The sequence below is a fragment of the Melozone crissalis genome, unplaced genomic scaffold, assembly GCF_028551555.1.
Source record: "Melozone crissalis strain CALT ecotype California unplaced genomic scaffold, PUWL_Pcris_2 ptg000042l_1, whole genome shotgun sequence".
Classification (NCBI taxonomy): domain Eukaryota; kingdom Metazoa; phylum Chordata; class Aves; order Passeriformes; family Passerellidae; genus Melozone; species Melozone crissalis.
The window spans coordinates 61734527-61760675 of NW_026535820.1; the positions used below are offsets into that span (position 1 = coordinate 61734527).

General features: G+C 38.2%; 1 protein-coding gene across 1 annotated transcript in view; it reads left to right on the forward strand.

Annotated features, from left to right (window-relative positions):
- Positions 1–26149, forward strand: part of CDKAL1 (CDK5 regulatory subunit associated protein 1 like 1) — a 377883-nt gene that overhangs the window by 132245 nt on the left and 219489 nt on the right. The window contains exon 8 of the mRNA XM_054284911.1: positions 9436–9556. Within this exon, the coding sequence (XP_054140886.1) occupies positions 9436–9556 (121 nt within the window). The remainder of the gene's footprint in view (positions 1–9435; positions 9557–26149) is intronic.

A 26149-nucleotide genomic window follows, 5' to 3' on the forward strand; every position in this document is an offset into this window, starting at 1 on the left:
TTTCAGTCACGTTGACCTGTCTGGTGAAGTTGTCCATCCCTTCCCAGTTTAAACATTGACCATTATTTGCTCAACTGTTTAATTGTCCTCATGTGGTTAGCAGGATTCATGATTATTGCAGTGTTTGTATGAAAAAGAGATAAAAGGTACCTATATTAGATATAGGCTAAAGTGTAGAATTTATACTGGATTGTCCACCTGAAAGTGAGTGTGTGTGTATATGTATTTATCTGTACGTATATGAATAGTGGATTGTTAAACAGTGTTTGTATGTGCTGCTTGATTTCACTAGAATCTGCTGGTAACAGTAGATAAAATAAACTATTCTCAATTTCTATGACTGTGGGAAGAGTAGCCTTGACTTAAGAAGCTGATGACAGGCCAAATTGAAGAATAAAAATTGGAGGAGTTGGGAGTTCTTATTTGAGGAAAAGTATCATTTGGCTCCCGGTCAGGAAAGTGACTGTTTGTGCCAAAATGCAGCTTTAGGAGGGTCAGAGGGAGGGTAGTGGCCTCATCAAGTCTCTGTTTCTCTTTCTATCTCCTTTGAAAGGACATAGAAAGGAGGGGTGAGTGGGACAGTTTTGGGTGGGTTGTTTTATTTATTTCACTGTGTGGTGGGGTGACTTTGTCTGGCTGCCAGGCCCCCACCCAGCTGCTTTCTTGTTCTCACTCCTCACGAGGGCAGTGGAGAAAACAAAATGGGATAACTCTTGGGTCATGATAAGGACAGGAAGATCACTTACCAGTTACCATCATGAGGCAAACAGACTCGACTTGGGGAAAATTAATTTAATTTATTGCCAATTAAAAATAGAATAGAGCGGTGAGAAACTATAACTACCTTCCCCCACCCCTCTTCTTCCCATGCTCAGCTTCATTCTCTCATCCCAGACTCCTCCATCTCCTCCCGAGTGGTGCACAGAGATGGGGAGTGTGTGGTCAGCCCAGTGCAGCCCCCTGTGCTGATTCTGCTTCCCGACATTGTCCCTGCTCCAGCTTGGGGCATTCTTGTGTGCTCTGGGGATCCAGGAACTGTTCCAGGGCGGGTCCTCTGCAGGGGGTGCAGTCTTTCAGGAGCTGCTCCGGTGGGAGTCCCACAGGCTTCGTGCACTTTGTGCAGGAGCCCCGCTCCTGCTCCCTGCTCCCCGCTCTGCCCCGGGCTGCGGGGCATGATCGGCTTCGCTCTGCTCTCCTCCTCTCCAGCGGAGAGCACCCGCAGCACCTCCTCCTTCTCCTCTTTCTCCTCCTCCTCCTCTCTCCTTGCTGCTCACAGGGCTTTCCCTCACGCTTCTTTCCTGGCTGCTAGGCAGTGTTTGTCCCTTTCTTACACCTGTGGCAGCTGTGGAGCTCCGCGGTGCCCTGTGGCAGGGCTTTTGGAGCCGGCTGGAGCTGCCGGTGTCTGGCCCTTGGCAGCCCCGGCCTCTCCTTGCAGCAGCCCCTGCAGCCCCCTCCACACATCCCGGGAGAGTTCCATGTCCCTAATGCGATTTCTAGGAGGTAGAATTGCCTTTTAAACTGAGATTGTGGAAAAGTAAGGACACTAACTGGAAAAGCTGTGCTCGAGGCAGCTTGGATAAGGCCTTGAGCATCCTGGTCTAGTGGGAGATGTGCCCATGGCACAGGGGTTGGGACCAGATGGTCTTTAAGGTCCTTTCCAACCCCTTAAATAAGAATTCTATGAACTCATGCCAGGGACTGTGTTTAAAAGACTTAAGAAAGTTGGATGAGATTGAAATAATATTTTCAGTGGGAATACGCAGAGCTACGGTGAGTCAGTAACTTGGGGCCGAGACTGTGCTTAAAGGATTCACCAGTCACTCATTTGCATGTATCAATCACTGAGGTTAATGGCATAATGTGGTATGTGTCACCTGCCTCTGTTTTGTGTGCCCTGGATTGGAAATTTTGGAGATACTCCTATTTAAACAAAATTATAATATTTTTGTTGTCATCAGAGCATTATGGGTAGAAAGAGCGTCATTGCTCAAATAAGTAGCTTTTCCCCCCCTTTTGTTATTTAAGACCTACTTTGACAACAAGCATTGGCTTATAAAAGACCAGGCTGGAAGGTGTCCCACTGTATGGTTTTTAAACAAAAGTTTTTTCATGTGGCCAGAGGCTTCAGTGAGAGCACCATGTTGCATTTTGATTGCCCCTTTCTGACTGCTTACTAAAAGTGTAATGTACTGATGAGTTCCAAATAGTAATACCATGATCTGTGCCATTATCAGTTCAGAGAGTTCAGCTTTGTAGACTGTAAATTAAATAAAAATGTAGAGCATGATGAGGAATATACAGTAATTGTAGAGAAACTGTTTCTGCAAAGGCAGATTTTAATTGCTTTTGCAAAACATCAATAATGATGTGGCTCAACATTAAAATCGTCCCTGCTGGGGCAAGAAATTTCTGTTACTATCAACTGATTTTTGCTCTTACAAGAAAGTTTATTGCTGTTTTTTCTGTGTCTGTTCCAATGCTTTTGGGCATGCAGGGACTGTTAGGTATGTGAGATGATCCAGGACTTTAGATAGGTTTAGTAATTATTTTTCTTAGTGTAGGTGTTTCACTGATTTAATTTATAAATCTGATAGAACTGACTATCCTTATTATGACTGTCGCTGTTATGACTTTATTTTGTAAGTAGCTCACAGAAACTGAATGGAAGATAAATAGTGCCACAGAAGATGAAAACCAGCAATTGGGGGAAACAGACTGAAAATCTCAGTAGCACAACTGTGATTGCTCATTGCTAAATGAGCCTGTGATGTGCATGGAAAAGGTGCCTTTTCTTCCAAACCCGTATGTGCTCTTTTCCACATTTTGAGTGAATCTTACATCATCCCTATTTTTCTGTCCTATTCACATTGGTTAGACTCACCTGGATTTAGCTCTAATAGAGAATCCTCATGGCTGGTAAATGTAAAGAGTACCTCATGATTTTGGATACAGTGACAAGTTCAGCTCAGCGTTTCACTCTGAGGCTAAATTTGTTCTGTTCATCCTGCACACCCCAAAACATTAGGCAAGTTACTTGTGCTGCTGCAGCTGGCTCTGACAATCCTGCTTTCTGCACTTCCCTTCCTCATAATGCAGCCTATTTTATCTGATTCAAAATGTCTTTTCCCTTGGAAGTTTCTCTCCAGGATCTCCTGAGGTTTTGAGCAGAATCTTTGATCCTAATCAAATGCATTTCTTCACAGAGAGGTGAGGACAGAGGGTCAGGGGAACTCTTCCTGTAGTCAATTCTAAGTATTGTCCTTCTGAGCTGTGGAATTGTGGCTGGCATTTTGAGCTCACAGGAGATTTAACGTTCAGGCACTTTTCCAGAAAGACAATAACATTGCATGATCTCAGAATAAGTAGGATGGAGCTAGTGAATCCTAAAAATAAAAAAGCAGTAGTGCCTTAATAGTGCCTATTAAGCATTTCAAATGCTTTTGCTGTGATAGAGGAAATACTATGGATGTGTCAAAAATGTTCCTGAATACTTATATTCTTAATTTAACTTGGTGAAATTTTTACATGGGCAGTTAATCCTTGTTAATAGTGATCTCTTTTTCTGTATGACTTCTTGTACAGTAGGGTTTTAGTGCTTACAGATATTGTTATGATTGAGTCATACACTGGAGACATGCCAAGAATAAAGAGGCATTGTATGTTTAATGAAGAGAAAGTAGTGTATTAATTTTAGCAATATGGGACACCTGTGGACCTTTTCTACTGAATATCTTGTTTTTGAAATTACATTAAGTGAATTTTAAAAAGCTCCTGTCTTCACCAGTGTGACACTCACATTCCAGAGTCTTCCAAAGCAGTATTATTGTTGGATGCTAATTCCAAGTGCAACACTTAGTAGTTCTCTGTATTTCAAGCTAGTTACAAATGTGCTGTATGCTTAGTAATTCCTGCACATTTCTAGGAAGCTTTTTGATTTGGTATAGGGTGGAAAGCAATCTTTTTATGAAAAAATTTTGAATGCAGAGACTGGATCAAACGTAGCATCAGCTACCAGCATCCTAATGGGACTGGATGTCTGGCCCAAGGTATGTGCAGTGAAACACAAGGAAAAATCAGTAATTCTGACACCATTAGACTGAGTTAATCCCTGTTCCTGCCTACACCAGATGGAGTTTGGCTGTTACAGAACATTCCCGTCGTCACTGATCTAGAAGAGGAATGATTTTTATTAGTTGCTTGGTCAGGAGCAGGGCATAAACCTCTCAGTTAGATTTGGCTTTTCTTTGCTCCCTGAATTTACTTGGAACAGGAAATGCCACTGATGACATTCAGGGATGCCAATGTGCTGCTGGCCAGCTGGGGTTGGTTTGGATGGGAGCATCCAAACAGCAGAGTCCCAAACCAATTAGTGTCCTTGTTTTTGCACTTGTGTGTGTCTGACAGCATGTGATTGCTCTGAGGAGCTTGGAAATTCCTTTGAAATCAGTTATGTCTGCTGTGGGACAGCATGTTTGTGCTGCAGGGCAGGGAGAAAAGATGGGAGAGGAGCTTATGGTCTGCCCTTGCTTAATGCTTCTTTCAGTCTTTATTACTTCTTTTGGTTCTTCTTTACCCTTCTTCCTTTAATTTTTCTTTGAAGAAATGTATTACTTTGTTTTCCCTTCATATGCTTTTACCTTCCTTTCCTTAGCTGCAATGCTCCTATGTGCTATTTTTTCCAGTGCTAACCTTGAGGAAAGGAAGCTCTCTATTCATTGAGAGCCAAACAGTGGAAGGAAACATGTGCAAGAGTACATGAAATAGTGCTTAATCCTGTTCCTTAAAGATGTTGGAGAAAATCAGGTTGGTGAGAGACATCTGAGAAGTGCAGAACAGCGCGTTGGCAGCCGTGCTCTGAGGAAAAAAGTGTCTTTCAGGAAATGGTGAATAACCTCTAAGCACAGTGATGTAACTGGGAAAGGGAAAGAGTGTGTAACAGAGCAAGCAGAAAACAATAGAAATTGTTGCTGCCAAGGCTGGGGTTTCCTGCATCTTTGAGGATTTTCTGTAAAATCATGGTTTTGAGCAGCTTGAGCTATCTGCACTGAACTTGGAAGCTAAGAAATCTGTGTCTGGCTGGGAGTTGTGTTTCATAGTCACACTGTAGAGATCCAGTGGGGTGTGCAGGGATGGGGAGGGACCCTCAGTGGGTGCCCTCCTTTGTCTTTCAAGCAGATATAATTTCCCAGCAGTTCTTGAGGAGTGTAAGCCTATGGTCAGTGAAACTGACCATTTTTTAACCATAATATAGATCTCCTAGTATCTGATATGATGCTGATAGCCAGGTAAAGTTTGCTAAAATTTACTAAGCCAGGCTACTTCCCCCTGATTTATACTTGTAATCAACTAGGAAGGTACCAGTCCCATTTGAATCTGTTTGCTCTTATATCATTAGCATGCTTCTGTGATTCTAGGTCTCAGGGATGTGGTGGTAACCTGAGGTTCACAGGACATTTAATGCTGTAATCTTATGACAAAGAAATTCCATTACCTGTTTCCTTTATATATTTATATTTCAAGACTGGGCCTTTTCCATCAATCCTGAAGCACATACATTTATGATTAGAGGTATATGTACATGCCATTAAAACTCTTTGTGTCCTTTTTAACAAGTGCAAATAAATACCTTGAAAATACTTTCATTTTGCATACTGAATGATCAAACTCGACACATTTAAATGCCTTCTTTTAGACTAACACTAGGATTTAATGTCCTCGTTAATTCATTCCAACCTCATCCTTCTTGCAGATAGTACCAAGTAATGTGAATTGCATCTACTGACTTCTATGTAAAGATGAATTTAATATTATACAATTCTGAAAACTAGAGAGCTCTGATTCATTTAAAATTGTTCCTAGCTTGATTTCATTTGCATTTGATGTAGTGATTCTGCTCTGCAAGTGTCCTTGCTGGACTTGGTTAGTACTTCTGTTATTCGTAATCTGTATTAATTATCTACTAATTAGTGAAAAACTGCTCTGATGCATGACCTAAACCACTAATTAACTTTTTCAGATTTTGTTTTGTTTTTTCTTAATGGAATTTTATCTGCTGCTAGATTGTGTGGAAGAAGAAAAGTTATTTTTGTAGCAGAAGCAATTAATAGGCCTAGATCGTTTAGGCTTTTCTATCTAACCTGACTAGATCTGTTTGTCTTTAAGCTGTGTTTCAAAGCTTGCATTGTAAAGTGAGCCCTCAAAAAAGGAGTGGTGTTTGTTTGATATCTGAGATGGAGCATTCATCATTATGGTAATAGACTTGTGATTAACTCAGTTTTCAAAAATGTTGTCCAAAACTTTAAAAAAAAAAGGAAAGAAAACAAACATGAAAAGAAAGATTCCTTTTAAGTTTGGGGCACCTGCTTTGCTTAGGTAAGTTATGCAACCTGTAAAGTCAGAGAGAAGGTAACTTAATCAGATAAAATGCTTTAGAAGTAAAGCTTAATTGCAGTGTTTTGTCCCATTCTAAGCTTTGAAAGGAGGTCATGAATGAGATTTAAAGTTACTACTTTTTCTGTTAAACTTGATGTTGATCTGGGCTTAATAGTGCTGGTTAGGCAATCTAAAAATAAAAAGGTTATTTAGCCTTTTCCTAGTTGAAGATAAATACTTATTTTTAAGTTTTCTTGAAATAAGTTTGAGGGAAAAATATTTACAGCATGTGAAAAAGTATGATTCAGTGTTTATCAAGTTATGTTTTATTAATAGAAACAATTCTGTAAACAGATGTTTTAGTGCTTACTTTAAATGAAACAGAATAGTCCTTGTATGGAGTAGGATTTAAGGTCACAAATACTGTAATTGAGGGGGTTTTCTTATTAGGAAAAATAATTAAGTGTGCCTGCCACACCAGTCACAGTAGTTGGATGTGCATGTGCTACTTGCCTTCTGGAAGCATTAAACTCTCTGCTAAAATTCATCTCCTACTAGAGGCATTTTTTCAGCCTCTGGTATCTGGACTGAAAAGTACAGGGATATTGTTATTCTTGAGTACCCCATAGGTCTTACAAGCCTGTATTAATTCAAACTTCAATGTCCTTCAGGAGGAATATGGGAAGTGTATTTTATGTGAGAATAAGCTGCTGCATTTGATTGCCAGGCCATGGATTTCCTGAGCTCAGGTTCAGGGTTGGAGTGGGTGCTAACTTTCAGTGGATCACTTGGGGATGGTCACAGAGCTGGGGTATCTTTCCTGAATAAAGGAAGTCTCTGACAATACTAGCAGCTCAGTCTTATTCTCCCAATAAACTATATTCTATCTGTAGAATGCATCATCTTGTGGGGTGTTTTTGGGGGTGGTTGCCTGTTTGAGGACTGGTGTCAGTCTGAGAAAGGGAGAGCATGAGCTAAATCCTGTTAGAGAGCAGTAACTCACGTGGCTTCTGCTTGTGAGGGTCTGTGTTGTGAGGAGATGAGGCCTCCCCAGTTCTGCACAATGAGATACTACTTGGGGAGGGGAGCAGGTTGGTTTTGTGCTTTGTTGTTTTCATCTTGTTTTTTAAACTTAAGAATGGTAGTTTGACCCCAATTCTAAGTGTGTTAATTTTAAATTTTGGGTAACTTGTTAAACTTGATTGTTTTAAGACTACAGTGAATTGTTCCACTGTATTTTCAACCATAAATCCAAATACACCTTTAATATGGCAATGTAGCTGAATATTTAAAAAATGGATAAACTGGTTTATTCCAAATAAACTACAGTATTAAGAAAAAAAAAGGAATGTTTTCTGTTTCTGGTTTAAGGCACTCACTTTTGTTATACAAGTAAATAAAATGGTGCCATGCTTGCAGCTCTTCAATGAAGCATTTAGATTAGAAAATAAGTGATGGTATTGTGAGACAAGGATATTGCTGTTATTCTCAGGAAAAGGTAGAAGTGAGTAATTTAGCAAATGCTAGTAGCACAAGCATCATATTACTAAATTCACCACAGGGTATAATGAAATTTTTGTCAAATGCAACTGCAGAAGTAATGCCTTTTGTTTCCTTTTGACATGATGATATCTTCTATCAGTATTAACCATTATGTCTCCTATTGGTATTAACCTTTATGCTGTCAGGTCAGTCCTACTCTCCTGTTCATTAGATCATATTTTTGATTTAAACTTTTTATGTACCTTTAAAAAACTTGAGGAAGATGTTATTCTAGAAGTAGTTGGGTCTTATCCAGGCTGTTGTTGCCATATCAAGGAAATAAATTAGGAAAATGAATGCCACATTATTCAAAAATTAATTTATGACTCAAAACAGGCAGTGAAGAAAAGCTTTGACTGATGAAGGAATTAATTTAAATTCTTATTAAAGTAAATAGCTGTTGGTAACATAAGTTAGGAGCTTTGATGTTACACAGTTTTTAATTGATTTGAAGTGGTCATAGGCTTTGCTGTGCTGGATGTAGCTCAGCTTGTACTTCGTAGTTTCATGCATTCCTCTCACCCCCCTCTTATTTTAGGGTTAGCTTTTTCTTTCCTGAAATATGTGGTGGATTGGAGCTGTAGGGTTTACTAACAGGGAGTTTTCCAAGTTCAAGAGAAACACACTTTCTTTTCCTGCAAGTTTGACTTATTGTCTTCCAACTCTATTCAGGCATCTACCATTAGCTTTCCCTTGCTGTCTCTCACCTGCCTGTCCTAGGCTTTGTGGAGTAAATGATACAAGTCTTACACTTATAACTTGGGAACACTTTAGACTACCTTATGCAATCATACACACAATTGTTTTGATTCTTCATTGTTAGTTCTTGCTTCAAAAATATCAGTGAACCCTGCCATTTGTGCTCTTTAAGTGTCGTGGCATGACTGATGTTGCAGGCAGTTGGTGAAATTATTTGTATTTTACTCCCTGAACATTAATGGCTTCAGGAAAGTAGTTGTGAGGCAGTTTTCTGACCTGCAGTTGTCCTGGTGTGGGAGGAATATGTGCAAATCTTGGTAGTCAGCTTAGCCATGGATGTGTGAGGATATGCTTCACAGCACTTCCAGACTTACACAGTCAGGTAACCTTGAAATGTGTTGGTTCTCCATGTCATAAGCTAAAAAAGTATTTAGTTGTTTATTACCTCCTAATTTAGGTTTGAATTAAATTTTTCAGGAAGAATCATCTGATCCTGCCATGCAACTCATTTAAATATTATTGCTATGTTGCTATTTGCTAGAGAATCTGAAAATGAGAGTGCTTAGATAATTTTAATCATATAAAACAGCAAATGTAAGTGTGAAGGGATAATTGGATGAAATAATTTTGTCATTTTAAGATGATTTATTTTACCTGTCAGTGTCTCTTTATAAATGCTCCAGATGGTGGAAATATATTATTACATCTCATTCTCATTTTCAGTCTTTGAAATATAAACACTACTTCTGAAGAATAGCAAATCAAAACAACTGTGATGAGACTTCTTTGTAATGACTGCATTTTTTTTTGTTTTATTTGAAGGTCATTCTGTGAGACTGCTGGGTCAGAAAAAGGATAATGGAAAACGTTTGGGGGGAGCACGACTGGATTTGCCAAAGATTAGGAAGAATCCACTGATAGAAATAATTTCCATCAATACAGGGTAAGAATCTTCCAAATTTACAAAACATTCAGTACTGCAGAAGAATTCCTTTTATGTCTTTCTGCAGGTCTAATGTACTACTCCTAAGCTACACAGAAGGAGGCAGGATGACCCCTTTTAAATAGTTTAAGATGTTAAATTACATTCATTTTGGAAAATAAATCTCTGCTTCTTTGGTTATGAAAAGAAAAGATCATTTATAGGGTTTTTTCCCCTCTGATTTTTTGATTTCTAAGATGGCAGTTCCAGAATATTTTTAGTAACTCATTATGATCTGTAAACATCGTTAAGATCTGTCTGATGTGATTGTCCGCCCAGATTTATTAATGGCTAAATTAGATATAGTTACTTCTGTCTTGCTCCTCTAACCTGTTTGTAAAGAGTCATCATGTATATATTTCATTCTTATATTCATTTGAACAAGCTACTCTCTCCTGTCCATCAACTCTGGATGCCCATTTCCCAGCAAGGCCACAAGCATTTTCTGTTCTGTACTCCTACTTTGAGGAATTCCATTTTAATCTTCCTTCCCTTGTTGCTTTCAAAGGCATTTATCAATGCCAGTTGGTATCCTTCCATTTTGTCAATTTATTAAAAAAAAAAAAAAAAGAAATAAAGCAGCAACAACAAGAATCACAGTCCTCTTCTGATTTTCCTATCTTCTCCAACTTATGTAGTAGTTTCCATGATTGAATTTAAAATGCATTGCTCTGGGCATCCCAGGTAGACGTGTACTTACTGCCTAGAATGAAAAAAAAAAAGTGGTGTATCTCAGGTCTGAGTTTGGATTAGCACACATTTCATAGAGGAGTTCTGATACTGTCTTTATTCTTACTTCCTTGTCTTTTAGTAATGTGGCCTCATAATTGCTGTGAAACCTAGTGTGCTGTTTGGGTCAGAATATCAGTTCAAGGTTTAGTGTGGTTACTTTTTCTTCCTGTGACTTCTGGTAAATATATGGGTGACATTTTGTTGTGTTGCTGAATTGTAATACCTTTTTAAACTGTATTTTTGTTCACAGATTGGTTTTGAAGTCTGGATATAAGCTCTTTGGTGTAGTTACTTCAAGTGTTCTAAATTCTTTACCTTATTTTCTTTGCAATGAACATCTTGTTTTTGCCCATCAAAATCCTCTTCATGGTTAAACAATTTTTTACATTTGCTGAGTCTGACTTTCAGATGGTAAAAATTTTCCTTTTCCACTAATATTTATCACAGTATAATGTTCTAATATCTTTCTGGTTGTAAGTGTTGTATAGGTTGTAAGCTAATTGAGCTATTGTCTTGTTCCTGTCTTTTGATGTATAGTAATGGACTTAAGGTAGGAAAATTAGAAATGCTATTATTTCAAATATCAGATTTTTACTAGCTTAATTACAGAGGTCAGTACAAGGGTGCTGTAGGGTATTAGCTTAGCATTAGCTGACTGATGAGGGTAGCAACCATTTGAAACTTTTAAAAATATATTTTGAACAGATGTATTTTTTTACTGTTTGAAAAACAATTACTTCCCAAATTGATCAAAAGGCAGACTGTTAACATCTCCTAAGAAGTTACTCTCAGAAACCCTTTCCTTTAGAACCTGATAGTTTACAAACAAAAATTACATTGCGTAGTAGTTCTTGCTGTTCTCAGGTCAATTGAATACCTGCTTACTACCATAAGACAATATAAAAAAATATTGGAAGCCACAAAAAGCATATTTGTTTCATTGAGAAAAAAGTAAAATATAACTTGATAAGGCAGAAGCATTCTTAAAGCCTCAAACAAACATGTTAGTTGTATAAGATGCCTAAATTAACTACTATCTCAATCTGTGTTCTATTGCCTGCGTTCCTCTCCTGAAATACAGGTGTTTGGGTTTTCCTGTCTTTTTCTTCCCCTTTCCTTGTCTCCCCAGCTGTGTATCGTAGGTGACTTTTTTGCCCGTAGGTCTGGGTTTGAAAAACAAAGTGTAGCTTTAAAAGGCAGCAGTGTGCAGCAGTTTCTGAAAATATAAAAATGTAATGAACAAAGAAAAAGACACAGACTGTGGTAGTCACGGTGATTTGACTGTGCTAATTTTATCAGCTTTGCCTTAGTAGTCTAGTTATGCTAATTTTCGTACCAACACCACATTGGACCCGAGTTTTCTCTGTGTAGAGACTTGAGGAAACTTTGAAGACTATTTTTTGGTACGGTGATCTTTATTAAGAAGTGAGTTTGGATTTGACTGGGTGGTCTTAAAATAGTCAAAAATACTTTGTTAAAAAGAGCGGTTTCCTCTTTGGAAATATTTTTGTCTGATACTGTTAAATGTTGGGAGCGGCATGAGCAGAGCTTCTCCGTGAGGGAAGCCAAGAACGGAGGTGAGGGTGCCACCAGCACAGGCAGTGCCCACTCCAGCAGGACACCTGGTGCCATGGGGCCTGAGCTGTGTGACAAAGCTGGGGCTGCTAGTAGGAGCCATGAGCAGTCTCAGACATGAAAAATTCCATAAACACAGACTGTGCTGCATTGGAGGGGACCCACAAGGATCATAGAGTCCAAGTCTTCACCCTGCACAGGACAGCCCTAAGAGTCACACCATGTGCCTGGGTGATGAAATGATCACCCACAGCCTGGGTCTGAAGAGTACGAATAACACAGGTCTGAGGAGATGAGTGCAGGACCAGAGGCAAGTGTGGTACTTAAACTCAATCCAGGTCTGGGAACAGAGCCTGAGCTCCACTGGGGCTCCTGGTGCAGAATGGGCTGTGGAGGCAGCAGCTGAGGCTGGGCAGGTCAGCGAGGGCCTGGGGGTGCCCACGGGGCTGTGACAGGTGGTGCTGAATTACCATTTCCAGCTGGGGTTTTAATGAAACCTTGGCCTCTTCTGTAATTCTGTGGGGGAAGAAAAGGCTTATTGGAGCATGTATATTCCCTCCTCCCCAAAGCACCGGAGTCTTCAATGGCTCACATTAACCCCTTTCCTTCTCCAGTAGGATGAATTCCTTTATGTGCATGGACATCTGCCAGCTGGAACTATTCTTCTGAGGGTTCAGAAAGACCACTTAATTTTTGGGAGTCTCCAGAAATGCTGATTGTTAAGACATCTCTCATCTGTGTCTTTGTTTCTTAACTCAAGATGATGTCAAATTTGATAATTTTGACTTGAGATTTCTTTTATTGAGTCCTCCTTCTCTCTGAAATGGAGGAAGAAAAATTGCCTGGCCCAAAGATTTCTGTCCTTGTATAGTAGCTGTGAACTTTTTCTGTACTTGTCCAAGCACAAATGCATGCCTGCATATGCACGTGTCCCTCTGTGTTTGTATTGCCCAGACTGCTGCTGTACATGAGTGTCCTCAGCTGTTTGCATAAATCATATCTGTCCTATCAAGGGACACACGTACTGTCCACTGCACTGTGCAGTCTGTAATAATTATAATTAAAAATAAACCAAAACAAAACCCCACTAGGAATGGAGTATCTGTGAAGAGCGGGTACTCTTCTGTCAGTTGTGAGCCAGCTCAGAGGTTTTACACAGTGGCATTTTTGTCCCTAAAAAGGTGTTGCTCTGCCTTTACAGGGACCTGTGTCTTTTTCAGTGTTTGGCACTTTTTTATTTAATTCTTTTTTTTTTTAAAGTAATGGACAGTTTTTTCCTGCTGCTAATTTTGATTGTCCTGAGGGTTGTTGTTTTCTTATTGAGAAATCCAACCTATTTGTTTAATTTACCATGACAGTTGGTGGTTTCTGTCAACAGACTGTGACTCTAGAGAAAAGCTCCAATCCCAGGAATGACATGTTTCAGAGTTTCCAAGTATGTATGCAGAGACTAATGGTGAGTTACTGGAATAGAGGCACAGGAGATTTACCAGACTTCTCTGACATGCAAAGATATGTTAGTGACTCTTCATTTTTCCATCTGCAGATGTGTAAGAAGGCCTTACCATCCCAGTATCCCATGCAAGCGCTAGATGGCCTCTGTAATTTCTCCCTAAGAAATAAGTGACCTTTTCTTCCTGTATGGTTTGCCTTGTCTGTTATTATTTAGAAAACACTTCGCAATATTTTTCAAATAATTTTTTTTTCTATAAAATAGGCAGTCAAAAACCAGGGATTGTCACAGTGCCCAGATAGCTTTCTTAATCTTAGTATGTCCCACAGTGATATTAGTAGATCTGAACCTAGAAACAGAAAATTGTTCCGGTACTCCAAAATAATTCTCTGCTTTGGATTAAGGCATTTGGTTAAATCTCTTCCACTTTTATTTATGTCATAAGCATGTATTGCACAGGTCATCATCTTACTGGAACAAGCCAGGTAATAGTAGTAGAAAAGCATGTTAAATGCTGTTTGGAGAAAAGGCATAAATTTTTAAATTATTGCTAATGTGATTATTCTGTTACTTTGAAGTAAGAAAGAGAAATGTTCTCAAGTTCATTTTGTATTACAGCTTCATTTAGGTTTATGGAAAAATCTTTTTCTCCTTGGGTCGTCTCTTCATTAGTGCCAGTTTCAGAACCCATGTAGCCACCTAGACAGCTCTCTTTAATGGGATCAGGACTTGGTTTTCCACATGTTAATTAATATCTGTATCTGCTTTGTAGCTTGGACCATTACTCATGTATCTTTGTTGTTGGTATTACTTGAACTTCGTTATCAACACTCACATACATTCAAATATGACTTTATTTGTGCTTTTTCTGGGTGCCCTGGGAAGCATGAGAAGAGTGTAATAATCACCTGAAAATGAGCCCACACTAGAATTTACTGATGGGTAGATTTGCACGTAGGTCTCTTGAAGTGCTTTCTGTATTCTTTTTGAAGTTTCTACCTCTCCTAATGGATCAGGCAAGTAACTACACTGCTCATATGACTGGCTAGAGAAGAATTAAAATATACTGAACAGGGAATTCAGAACGAAAAGGAGCATAGCAATGTACATGCATCTGTTGGACTAGATTATTCCTGCAGTGCGGGAGCATCTTAGAGGAGACCAACGTGTTACTTGATTTCAGAAAGATTTTCAGATCTGCTTTTGTGTCTTAAATGCTAATTAAAGCATAACACTTCAAGCTTAGTACTCTGTGTTGATGAACTGTAACCTTTTTGCTCATGGCACAGCCCTTGCTAGCAATGTTTATGTTGAGAGTGAGCATAGTATTGCTTAGAAGCTTGATGCATCCTGCTAGTTCTTTAGGGGTGTTTTAAGTCATGTTATCTAGTGGTGGCCGTTCAAAGTATTTCTGAGCTGCCAAAGGATCTGAATCTAGCAGAATAAAAAAAAAAAAAAAAAGTAGTTTTACATACAGAACCGAGTTTGTTTTGCGATCAAGTTGTAGGCACACAGTTTGTGGTGACTGGGAGGGGGGCTGGGGTGAGCCTTGTCCCCAGTGGGCTGCAGCTGTGCAGGACAGGTGAGCAGCATTGACAGCAATGAGACATGGATGGAGTGCCCAGGGGCACTGACCAGTCACAGAAAGGTAGAGAGGACACACAGGTAATATGCATGAATGTGAGGGGTATAAAAGATTGGGCTAAAGAGCAAGAATGGTAGCTGCTTGAAGCCTTCTGATGTGGCATAGTGAGTCTCTGTGTATTGTGGCAGTCTGGACTGTGGCATGTGCTGTGACATATGCTGCAGCATCAGGTGACCAAAAATTTAGCATTAAAAAGAAGCTAAAGAGTTACTATTGTCAATCCTGATTTTCCCAAGCAGGAATATTTCCCTGGTTATGTATTGTGAAAGGTTAAAATTCTATTTCTTCATCATTTTGTGTTGTAAACAGTTTTTTCGGTTTTATAAATTGGGGGGTATGAGAATTGAATTTCTCCAAGAGGTGCATTTTAATTTATATGAGATCACATCATAATCTTTCAATAGATTTCATTTCAGCATTTGTTTAGGTTTGAATATATAAAATACTTGGAGTTGTACGTCCATGAAAGTGTAGGTAATTTGGGTTTTGGTATTTTTGGTTTTGTCTTTTTTAAATTGTGCCAAAAAAAAGAAGTCATAAACTTAAATGAAATGGTTTCAACTCTCTATTTTTAAAGGTGGTTATCTGAAATAATTGATTCAGTTAACTTTTGTCACATTTAAACTTCACACCATTAGCTGGTTTTCTCTTTGAAAAAAAGGTAAAATAATGCTGGTAAGAGGCTTGGAAAGTTTTTGGTGGTATGCATAGATTCATTTTGCTACAGGTAGTCGTCATTGAATCAAGACCTATTTCAGGCTGCTTTTGGCATTAAAAAGAGGTCATATTCCGTCTCTTTGCTGCAGTTGGGTGAGATATCTGAAGAACAAGAAATACCAGTAGGCCTTCCCAGCTAGCAGAATGTAAGGAGGGTAGTTATAGAATGTCAAAAACTAGGAGAATGTCAAAAGAGAGGTCAAAAAGAGAAGCACAGTGTTCTATTTTCCTGCTCTGATGGAGGGGAAGTTTTTGGTTCCTATTTGATGCCAGTACTCTGACAGATGTGTAGAGTCCAGTTAGAACAGTATTTATTCCTTTGCCAGCATAAGATACTCCCCTGAGAGATACTGAAGTCCTTGGGAACACTTCAGGATGCTTCTGTGGGTTTGTGTCCAATAATCTAGTTATCTAATATAGATATATATCTAATTATACCTGAATATGGTCTAGTCAGTCTAAAGAGTGATTTAAAATTAATATTTAACAAAGTAGTAACGAGATCTACTAGCATCCACTAGATTTTTTTTCTATTGCTGTTTATTAAACAAAAAGAGTCCTTAACTGTGACTGGTAAATCCCTGAGCTCTTGCAGTGACCTGTGTTGCCTGGCCAGGTTTCTGACTGGTTGAACTGTCTGAGTGAGATTTCTACCTTTTTGTGGCATTCAGCAAACATCACCTACACCTGTGAGTCCACCTTTGAAAATGCCTTGTTTGTTCACATCCCCTTTGATTTCTTTGTAACAGGGATGAATTTTCTGGAGTCACCATGTTAAATGCATATCAAAATACCTTTGATTTCTGAGATAAGGATGTTGTGGCTGAAGTGTGAGAGCATGTGTAGCCAGTGCCTTTCTGTGCTGATATTCGTGGGATATTTCACTAATAATCTCATCAGTTCAGCAGAACAGCCATTTCTTTGGCTTTCTGTGTTTACTCTTGTGAACTGAAATCTATTCCTTAGTAAAAAGTTATCTCTAGATAAAAATAAAAAGTGAGATGGAAAGTGAAAGTCTTTCTGGTATGTGAAAAATTGGATCACCTACTGTTTGACAGTGATAGACTGTTGTGGGTTTTTTTTTGTTTTTTTTTTTTTTTTTGCAAATGCTTGTATATTTTTGTCTATCCAGCTATGACACAATGTTTTCAAATTGCCCTCCAAATATTGCTGTCCCCATTTTGAATGAATAGATGAATAGTGAGTCTGAATTACAAATCTGCTCATATTTTGCAAAAATCTTTGAGTACTTACAAGGATGAATTCCACACCTTCATTTACCTGATTTAGTTTGTTTATTAGCAAACTAATAACACACACCTTTTCCATATTTTAATGTTTTACTTTTGAAGGTACTCATGTAAGTGACTGTGTAGTCAAAAGAAGATTTTGAGAATACAAGATGAAAATATGTTTTGATTTGCATTAATTATTATGCTTGGAGAGGCTAAATAGTATTTCTTTGGATTACAATAATACAGTTAGTATATAATTACATATTACATGCACACATATTGTATTTAATTCTAGTTGAGTTCAAGGTAAATGCTTAGAGTGAACTCCCCGGGAAATATGAAGCTATGTGTAATTACTTTGGCCCTACGTACCTTATAATATTTAAATAGGCACTTTTCATAACTATTTAGCTCAAACATTGATGACATGCTAGAGCCTATCATGTCAGTTACCCTCAGAAACAGGGAAGGTAGAAAGTCTAAAAAGGTAGTGTATGTGTTTTTGAAAGGAAGCCTCTGCATCAGGCTTTTTTGTTTATATTTCAATTGGTATTTGCATGTTCATATATTTAGATTTTGGCTATACTATCTATCAAGTATGTATTTCAAATGTGCATGTAACAGATAATAATCTGTTCTGTTTTGGCACAATTCACAGAACAATTTACATAATTAAAATTATGGATGACATAGTTGTGTGTATCTAGGCATTTTAATTTTAGTAATAAAATCTGAAAAGCTGGTAGTCCAAAACTTGCAGAAACCACATGGCTGGAACTGAGGAAAGAAGGAAAATCAGTTGTTTACAACACAAAGTCCTAACAATTTACTTTCTTGCCTAAGGTCTCTTTCCACTGCAACTTACTGTAACTCACAGCTAAGGTCATTATTTCTTAATTAGATATTTAAATAGCATATTGATGACACTCTCTGAAAGATTTTTCTCATTTTCAGTTGTTAGTAATTTCTTACAATTATTACAATTGCATTTGTACAATGATTATAAAATGATATGTAATATTCTGTTTAAAAAAGTGCAGCAAAGTCTCTAGGTGCTTCATGGTAGCAATTTCGCTGAAATCTTGGGAAAATTGTATTGTTTATTATAAAGAGCTGATCTATCAGTGTTGCTTACATTCTGATCTTACCAGCTTGTGCTTGTAGTCATTTCTGTTCTGTGTGTCTGTCCTGCTTCTGTGTCCCCATTGCTGAGAATGTCCCTGCCCACTGTGCTTCCTCATGAGGAAAAGTGGCTTGTTTTACAAGGTGGTTTCCTTCAGCAGCTTATGCAGGCAGGTCATTTTAGAAAGCAGGAAGGAAAGTAAGTGGATTGGACCAGGAAAGGACCTCCTGAGTAGCTTGATTTCTGTCTTCTGCAGCTCATTTTGTACCTCCTTCAGTGCCAGAACCTCTGTCTGCTGATGCAGCTTGCAGGGGTTAATTGCTCATGGAAATCAACAGCTGAGGGCAGGAGGAGGAGGAGATAACCCTTTCTCTCTCTTGGAGGAGGTAGTTGTGGTTCTCCTCATCCCACAAAAGTATCAGGCCTGATCATCTTAAAGGGACTGGAGTTTAGTGTGACAAATTCCCTTCTGCTACTGGGAAGGTGGAAGGTGTTGATATCTTCAGTTCCTTCTCCTGTTGCCCACAGTATTTCTGCCATTTGTGTTGAGCTGTATTATACAAAATTTCTATGGTGAATAGTGAATATGATGTAGATGTTTTGCAGATCCCTTAGAGTAAATGTCTGCCACCATGCTAACCTTGAAAGGAGGATGATCTTGAATTCAAGATGATCCCTCACAAAAAGGAAATGTTTATACACAAAAAGTTTATTGCATACCTGTATTGAATATGTAATAAGGATAGAAGTTTTTCACTAAGTATTTGCCTGTAAGAAACAATTTTTTCTCTTATGCTTTTAGACCGTTGTTTCTCAGCTTTGTACATACCTTCCTGATTTCTGCCACCATTGCTCTCTTTACAATGCTACTTCTTTCTCAATTTTAGAGTTTTTACTGCTTGAACTCACTTCTTTGAATTTCAGTTCTATCCCTGGAATTTCAAGTACGGAACTTGTGAAACCCCTTAGCTATGGATCTGAATTTCTCAGATGTCATGCTGTCTTTTTCAATGACAAAGTAATCCTGAACTGGGCTTCTTTACTTTCCCTGTATGGATTAGAGCATGATCCTCTGCCAAGAGAAATTTTGAGGGGGGGGTGGGGGGGAGAAAGTGTTCAAAGAGTCTTTAAAGGACTTTTCTCATTAGTACATCAAATACCTGCAGTCATGGCATCATTTGTGGTATGACTCGGAAACTCATACTCCTTTCTCAGGTCGTATTTTTCACTTCTGTTGTTCAATGCTGTTAGAATGGCTCTAGGAGAAGCACGTGTTCAATGAACAGAATGCATCTTGTCCTTTCCAAGAAATGCTTGGCCAGTCCCTCGTTAAGTTTGCTGGCATATGACACCTAAGAATTATTCCTGTAAAAAGGTGTTTATTCTGCTATTCAGAATGCCGTACTCTGGCAATTTCATACTAGATTGTAATACTGCTTGTATTATAATGTAATGGAACAAATATATTTGATTTCCCTGTTGTTATGATGATGGATTTTGTGCCTGTTGCTTCAATGGTGCTATTTGATGATGTCAAAGTAAACTGACATCTAAATCTGCACTGTCCACTTGGCTCTTTGCAGTTTTCATGCAGTGAGGATTTTCCGTGGAGTCAGAAGGTACATGCTGGTGAAGTTCTTTGCCATAGGCAAAAATCATTATGACATTGTTTGTACACACTGAGCACTACTGGCCTGGAAATCTTTCTGTTCAATGTTCTGTCTTCATGCTACTTTGCGAGCTCTCAGTTTTTGAAAAATGTTGGTTAAGTACATGTAATACAGCTATTTTTTCTGGGTCATGAAAACTTCCTCTTTCAAGTCTACTGAATTACTTCTGCATCGAGTTAGAAGAAAATAGTTTGTTTTGATTGTTTCCATTTTTGCACATTTGCTTCCCCTGGGCTATTTCCTTCCAGCCTCACAAATATGAACTTTTTCTGCATAGTGCCACCATGAGTTTAAAATTTGCATCAGACCTTCTCCTTATACGTTTTGATATAATTCCTTTTGCTCTTGTACATCTCGAGAAAATTTGCTATTTCACAGTTCATTTACAAGACTTAGTAAGACTCATAAAACTTGCCAGGAATCACTGTGCAATTCTCTAAACTGTAGTATACCACAGAACTTGTAAGTCAGTGAGAAAAACAGAGGTCATCACATGCTCCAACTGCGTCATCTCGTTAAAACTTTGGGCAGCTCCAGGCATTTTTGTGCTTCTCCGTCACTAGGTGGCTTCCCACACTGCGCAGTTTTGTGACTCTCTTAACCCAAAAGGAAGATCACCAGAATTTTAACACCATCCTCAGTTTCCAACTTAAATTATGTGGGGGAAAGGCTAAGAGTTGGGAGGGGGCACCAAGCTTTATTTTGCTTTGTGTAACTATGATCTGCCAGTTTCATGCACTTTCAGCTCAATCCTTTCAATGCCACATTCCCGATTATTTTGAAGGCTGATTCAGAAGATGAGACAGCTTTAACATCCTGGAAACTGATTGCAGGTTAGCACGGAGCATTGTAAGGCAACTTCCTGCCTGCCTCTTTGGCAAATGCTTCCTTGCAGAAGTGGTTTTGGATCACACAACAAGCTGCATTTTGCAGTCTGTCTGAGAAGAGATTGTTCTGAAGTTGTTTGCAGTTTCATATAGCCGTAATTCTGACATCATTTGCTCTCTGAGGTTGGAGATAAATTCCTCCCTGTTGAGCAGAGCATTCATCTGTGTCCCTTCTCTTATGCCCATATTCGTATGTCCTAAGGGAAATCTGGACAAAATACTGAGAACCGCTTTATTCATTTCTCAGATTACAGTAAAGACGAGAAATAAGCTCCTATGTCAAACTTACAATTGATATTGTGTTGTCTTTAGTCCCAAATTTTCACATAAAAAAACCCCCAAACTTGAAAAACAAGACAAGCACTAGAGAATCCATTGTTTTTCAAAAATACTGTCTTGCTGAATGTCAGTATGAGAAATGCCTGGGCTTTTATGTACTCATAGTTCTGGGTGGTTTAGTGGTCTGTTCTTTAAAGTGTTGTACAACCTAAGTGTTTAAAGGTAAGTGCTCATGTCTTTGCCTTTACTGCTCATCAGCAGAAGCAGGTAACTTTTAGTTGCCTAATAATAAAACCAACTTATTTTGCTGGCATCAGTGTGACAACTTAAATGTCACCAAAAATGAAAACATCTTGTCAAAGTGTCTGACTGAAGTGTCTCTTGTGGCCTTTCAGGTCAAGGTTGAATTTTTTTTGGAGACCTGAAAGGGAAATGTGTTAAAGGAGGTGTAAAAATAAGAATTTGGGAAATGTCTTGAATTTGTTCTTAGACTTGACCTAGAGAGAAATTTAATGGAAAAAGAGTTTTCCATTAACAAGATTTATGAGCTTAAAAAAAAGAGAAAAAAATAATTATTTTGCATTACCTATCAAGTACACAAAAGCATGTGTTTGTGATAATCTCATTGACATGTATGAATTTGTAAGATTTGAAGAATAGGGAGGAATAGGGCATTTAAACTGTGGTTATCAGTATAGAACATAAGAACAAAATCACTGAAGGAAAGGTGCTTTTTAAAAAATCCAAGCAAATAATAAATGAAAAGTTAAGTATTGAGATTGTGCGTGGAAGATAATAGGTGGCATAAAATCCAATGTAACATGTTCCAAGATTATTGATATTATATAACAAGTTTTGTGTGGAATAGTAGCTTTATATGACTTATTTATATGGGAAAGAAAAAAAATTACAAGCCTTTAATTCTGATATTTATGCTCAAGTTCAAATAAGCTGTGAATTTTTAGATTACATGACCCTTATTTTTTAGATAATTTACATTATCTCTCTTATTGCTTGATCTCTTAATTTTATTGAAGAGTCTCAAAATCTGTGTATCTTCTGTATTATTGTTCTTGACTGTCATTCTTGAAAAAATCAAATTCCTGATTGCAAAAACAAGTTACACTGAATAGAGTAATTGTTTTATTTGTGCTTCAGTTACCAAAAAATTGTAAGATGCTTAGTGCAGATTTCTGGGTTTCTTCTCCTTTTCTATTTAGTGCAAGATGCACGTTAGGAGACTTAGCGTTTACACCAAGTTTAAAGGAGGCACTTGAAGGGTCCCCATCTCCATTTGTGCAAGTTAGGCAATAAATGGTAAATTTTTGTGGATGCACAATTTTTTTTTTCCAACAAGGAGTCTTAACAAAAACCCGTTGAAATATTTGCTTTAAATTTTCTTTTGACTAGTTTAAACTTTTTTTTCTACCAAACCAAGATGAATCATATCTAATAAATCACATGTGTTTTTTCACTAACCATCTAGTAGTACAAATGAGATTGATTTCCTGAGTTTGAGGTCCCCTCTGGATCGTCTCTTTCTGGGCAAGTTGCTGCTTTAGAAACTCAGGGTACTCAGCAGATGATGGAAAATGCTGAGATGTTTCTGGACTCGTTTGCTGCCGAGCTCTGTGCAACAGTACTGTGCTAATTCAGAGGGACTTAGAATGTCAGGGCCCACAAAAGGTAATTTCTTTCTCTGTCAACTGGATACTAATTATGGGAGGATGTGGAAAACCATGTCTGTTTGGGGTTTTTTACCTAGAAGATGTTTGGGCTTTTTTTCAAATAGAGAAATACAAATGCAGAAGTGAAGTTTTGAGAAGTGCCTGGAGTTGGTTCCACCCCAACTATTCATAGTTGTGTTTGGGATTAACTGACCTGGATAATTCCCGACTAGAGAACATCTTTCACACCCTCCTTCTCTCTTGACAGAGATCACCCAATAGTTCCCTTGTTCAAGTTGTCATCATTGTTTTCCTTAAGACCAGACTCAATTGAGAGGGAAAAAAAGGCAATAAAAAGACATCTTGGATCCATATTTAGACTATGGTAGAAGGTAGTTGTATAACTTCTTTCAGCATGCTAGTTCTGCTGAGGAGTGTGGAGTGAGGCTTGTACAAGTGTTCTGTATTCCCTTCTGCTCTGATGTATAGCAAGATGTACAGAAGGCTTCAGTCAAGTGCTCCCCAACTACTGTGTCTAGAAAATGAGGATCAGATGTTTCTCTCTATCCCTATGAAGTGTATTGGTAGATGAAGCTCCCCAAAGTAAAAGTTTACATCAGTATGTCAGGTGTTCGATGGAGCTCCTGACTTGTGTTTGCATAAACCATCTTTCCAGACATGAAAGGTCCATATGGAATGAGCCTAAATTTGACAGTTATAGTTAGCAGTGTAGCATTAAGTCATGTATATCATCATGTGAAGGAGACAGCTCTTTAGACCTCTGTTCAATCTGTTCTTTTTTCCTTTGTTTCATTTACATCTTCAGGGACTCATCTTGTCCTGTATAGTAAGAATGTGAATCCAAAAGAAATTGTCCTGGCATGATGAAAGTGGAACTTTGTGTGTGATTCTCGTTAATGTCCTTTCTTGCAGACACAACTGCAAGTCTGAAAGCTGGTGCTTTCCTGTTTGCACATCATTCCCAAGGAGTCAAGAAACCAGAGTGCCTGTTGGTGGGATTGTGTCAGTATTACTTAAAACAGGCTTTATCCTTACAAATGGGGTTTAGTTGTCTGGCTTGTTTGAAGCAGTGAGAAAATTTCTCTGATGTTGCCATATTTGGTTTTGACTTCAGGATAAAGAACGATTGCTCTTGGAGGGGTGGTGGTAAATGAAAATGCATTTTTAAAATTTTTTACCTCTTTTGATGATTAATTGTAATGATTAATTCCTCTCTTCAGAATTACTGTTGGTTGCCCATTTTTAGGGAGATTCTTAGTCTACATCAGGAGTGGTTGGGGACTCTTTAAGTCTTTACTCTGTGTCTTGAATACACTAGATGAAAGTGAAGAAAGAAGCCTAAAAGAATGTGTTGTGCTGCTGGGAGTGTGGTTAACAGCTTTGCTTCTGAAACTGAATATCATCACTGACAGCATCACATATATTTAAGTAAAACACAAAACTAACTGTGAGGTTAGGCCTAAAATATGAAACTCTGTGCCATACATCTCCTTACCTTCAGTTTAAATGGACAAACCACATTTTTAAGGCTGTTCTTAGTACTCTCCAGGGAGAGAACAAGAGGTAGGGGGCACAAACTGAAATATAAGAAATTTTTTTTTAAATGTAAGGAAAAGCTTCTTTTACAGTGGAGGTGATTGAGCTCTGGCAGAGGTTGCCCAGAGGTTGTGGAGTTTCTATCCTTAGGGATAATCAAAAGCCGTCTGGACCTGCTCTGGTTGCTGCTGCTTTGAGCAGTGAGGGCTTGCACCAGATGATCTCCAGAGATCCCTTCCCACCTCAACCACTCTGTGAATCTGGGAGATTTTAAATAAATATAAACAGCAACAGAAAAACACATGAGGATTTAGATACAAACACTGTGCATAATAATGAGCTTGCTTTATGCTGCTGGAGACCCTTGCTCCAGAGGTAAATTTTGTGGTTTCACACTTTAGAAAGTAATACCCTAAAGTAAGGGTTTCTTGTCCCATGCAAAATGCATCCTCATTTCCTGACTTAAAAGATTTTCCTGTGCAATCCTGTAGGCCTGGTCAGCCTTGGGAAAGAGGAACTTTTATTTCCAAATTCCTTGCCTGCTAGGCAGAATGAAATATTCCCACTGGATATATACACCCCAAGCTTCTGTCTCTGTAACTTTACATGTTGAATTTCATCAGCTTGATTTACAACAAGACCTCAATGCTTTTTAAAGAAAAAGCATTTTTTCTGAATTTGTCCTTCAAATATATGTTTGGGTTTTTTTTACTTTTTCTATGTAGAATTTTGATTTTAAGGACTATTTTCAAAACACTGGATGAGATGTAAGGTTTTAGCTCTTTTTTTTTAGGAGTTTGGTTGATGTCTGTGTGGACTTTTTGAGAAGGAGCTATTAAAGCAAAGGTCAAGTACAAAATTGTCACTCATCACATGCTTATCTAGCTTATTTTTAAACTAATACACAAGTGTCTAAGTATCACATGCTCTTTCTTGCATTGCAGTCTGGTGCCAATCCTGGTGTCTTTTTTGTTTTTAAGAGATAAATGTCTAGTGGTTTTTGTTTGCAGTGACTATGGTTTGTGAGTCATTTATGTCATATAATGTTGCTTTGTTTCTCAAGTTCAATAGTTTTGTAGAAGGTAGATGGAGTCTCCACATTTTAACTTGGTATTAGGCTGAAAACTGCAGCTGGGGATTGTTTACTGAAGGGTTTGTTTAGTCATTCACATTCCTCTTTTCTAACAGTTTAGTTTAGATCATTTGTTAAAGAGCTTCAAGAAGAACTCCCTTTATTATTGGCGCAGACAGGGCGGGTTTTTTTTTCTGCAAGTTATGGTTTTTAGCTGATTTTCTAAATTTTTATTTCCTTTACAAAACTATCTATCAGTTACTTTTTAAAATTTTAAGTATGGGTAAAATAGTGTAGTGATTTATAACTAGTCAAATACATATTGAAACTTTTGTCTTTTGCTCTAGGTATATTATAATTCTTCAGTAAAATGAAAAGTAATAACTTTTGAGATACTGTTTTTAATTTACCATTTAGGACTAGTCTGAAGGACAGTTTTGTGCAATAGGGAGAAAATATTAGTAGAAGTTAAACTATTTATGGATGTATCAACATCTTTAGGACAGCTCAGCTTGTGTGATCGCCAAGCACACTATAACCATGTAAATAATCTTTGATCCTGACTCAAGAGTTGGAAGTGATGTCTTCTCTAGGCTTGGCCATTTTGCTTGAACAGGAGGACTGTGATAATGTTGTGCTTGTTGGCTTGTGGCTTCAGTTGGTAGGTTTGCAGGATGTCTTCCTATATCTGCAGCTGATCTCAAACGGTTTTTTAGACATGTTAAAATCCTAATCTAGCTCTTTTTTTTTTTGTGGGAACAGGGAATGTACTCCAAGTTTAGAGATGTGTGTATGGGAAAGCACCGTGCAAGCTTGTTTGTTGTAGGTTCCTTTCTCCTGTAAATGTTTCATTAACACACTCAGTATACAACCCCTGCAACTGTGCTGCAAGTCAGGCTGCTGCAGGCACTTTTTAAGCTGTTGGTATGTAACACAATCATT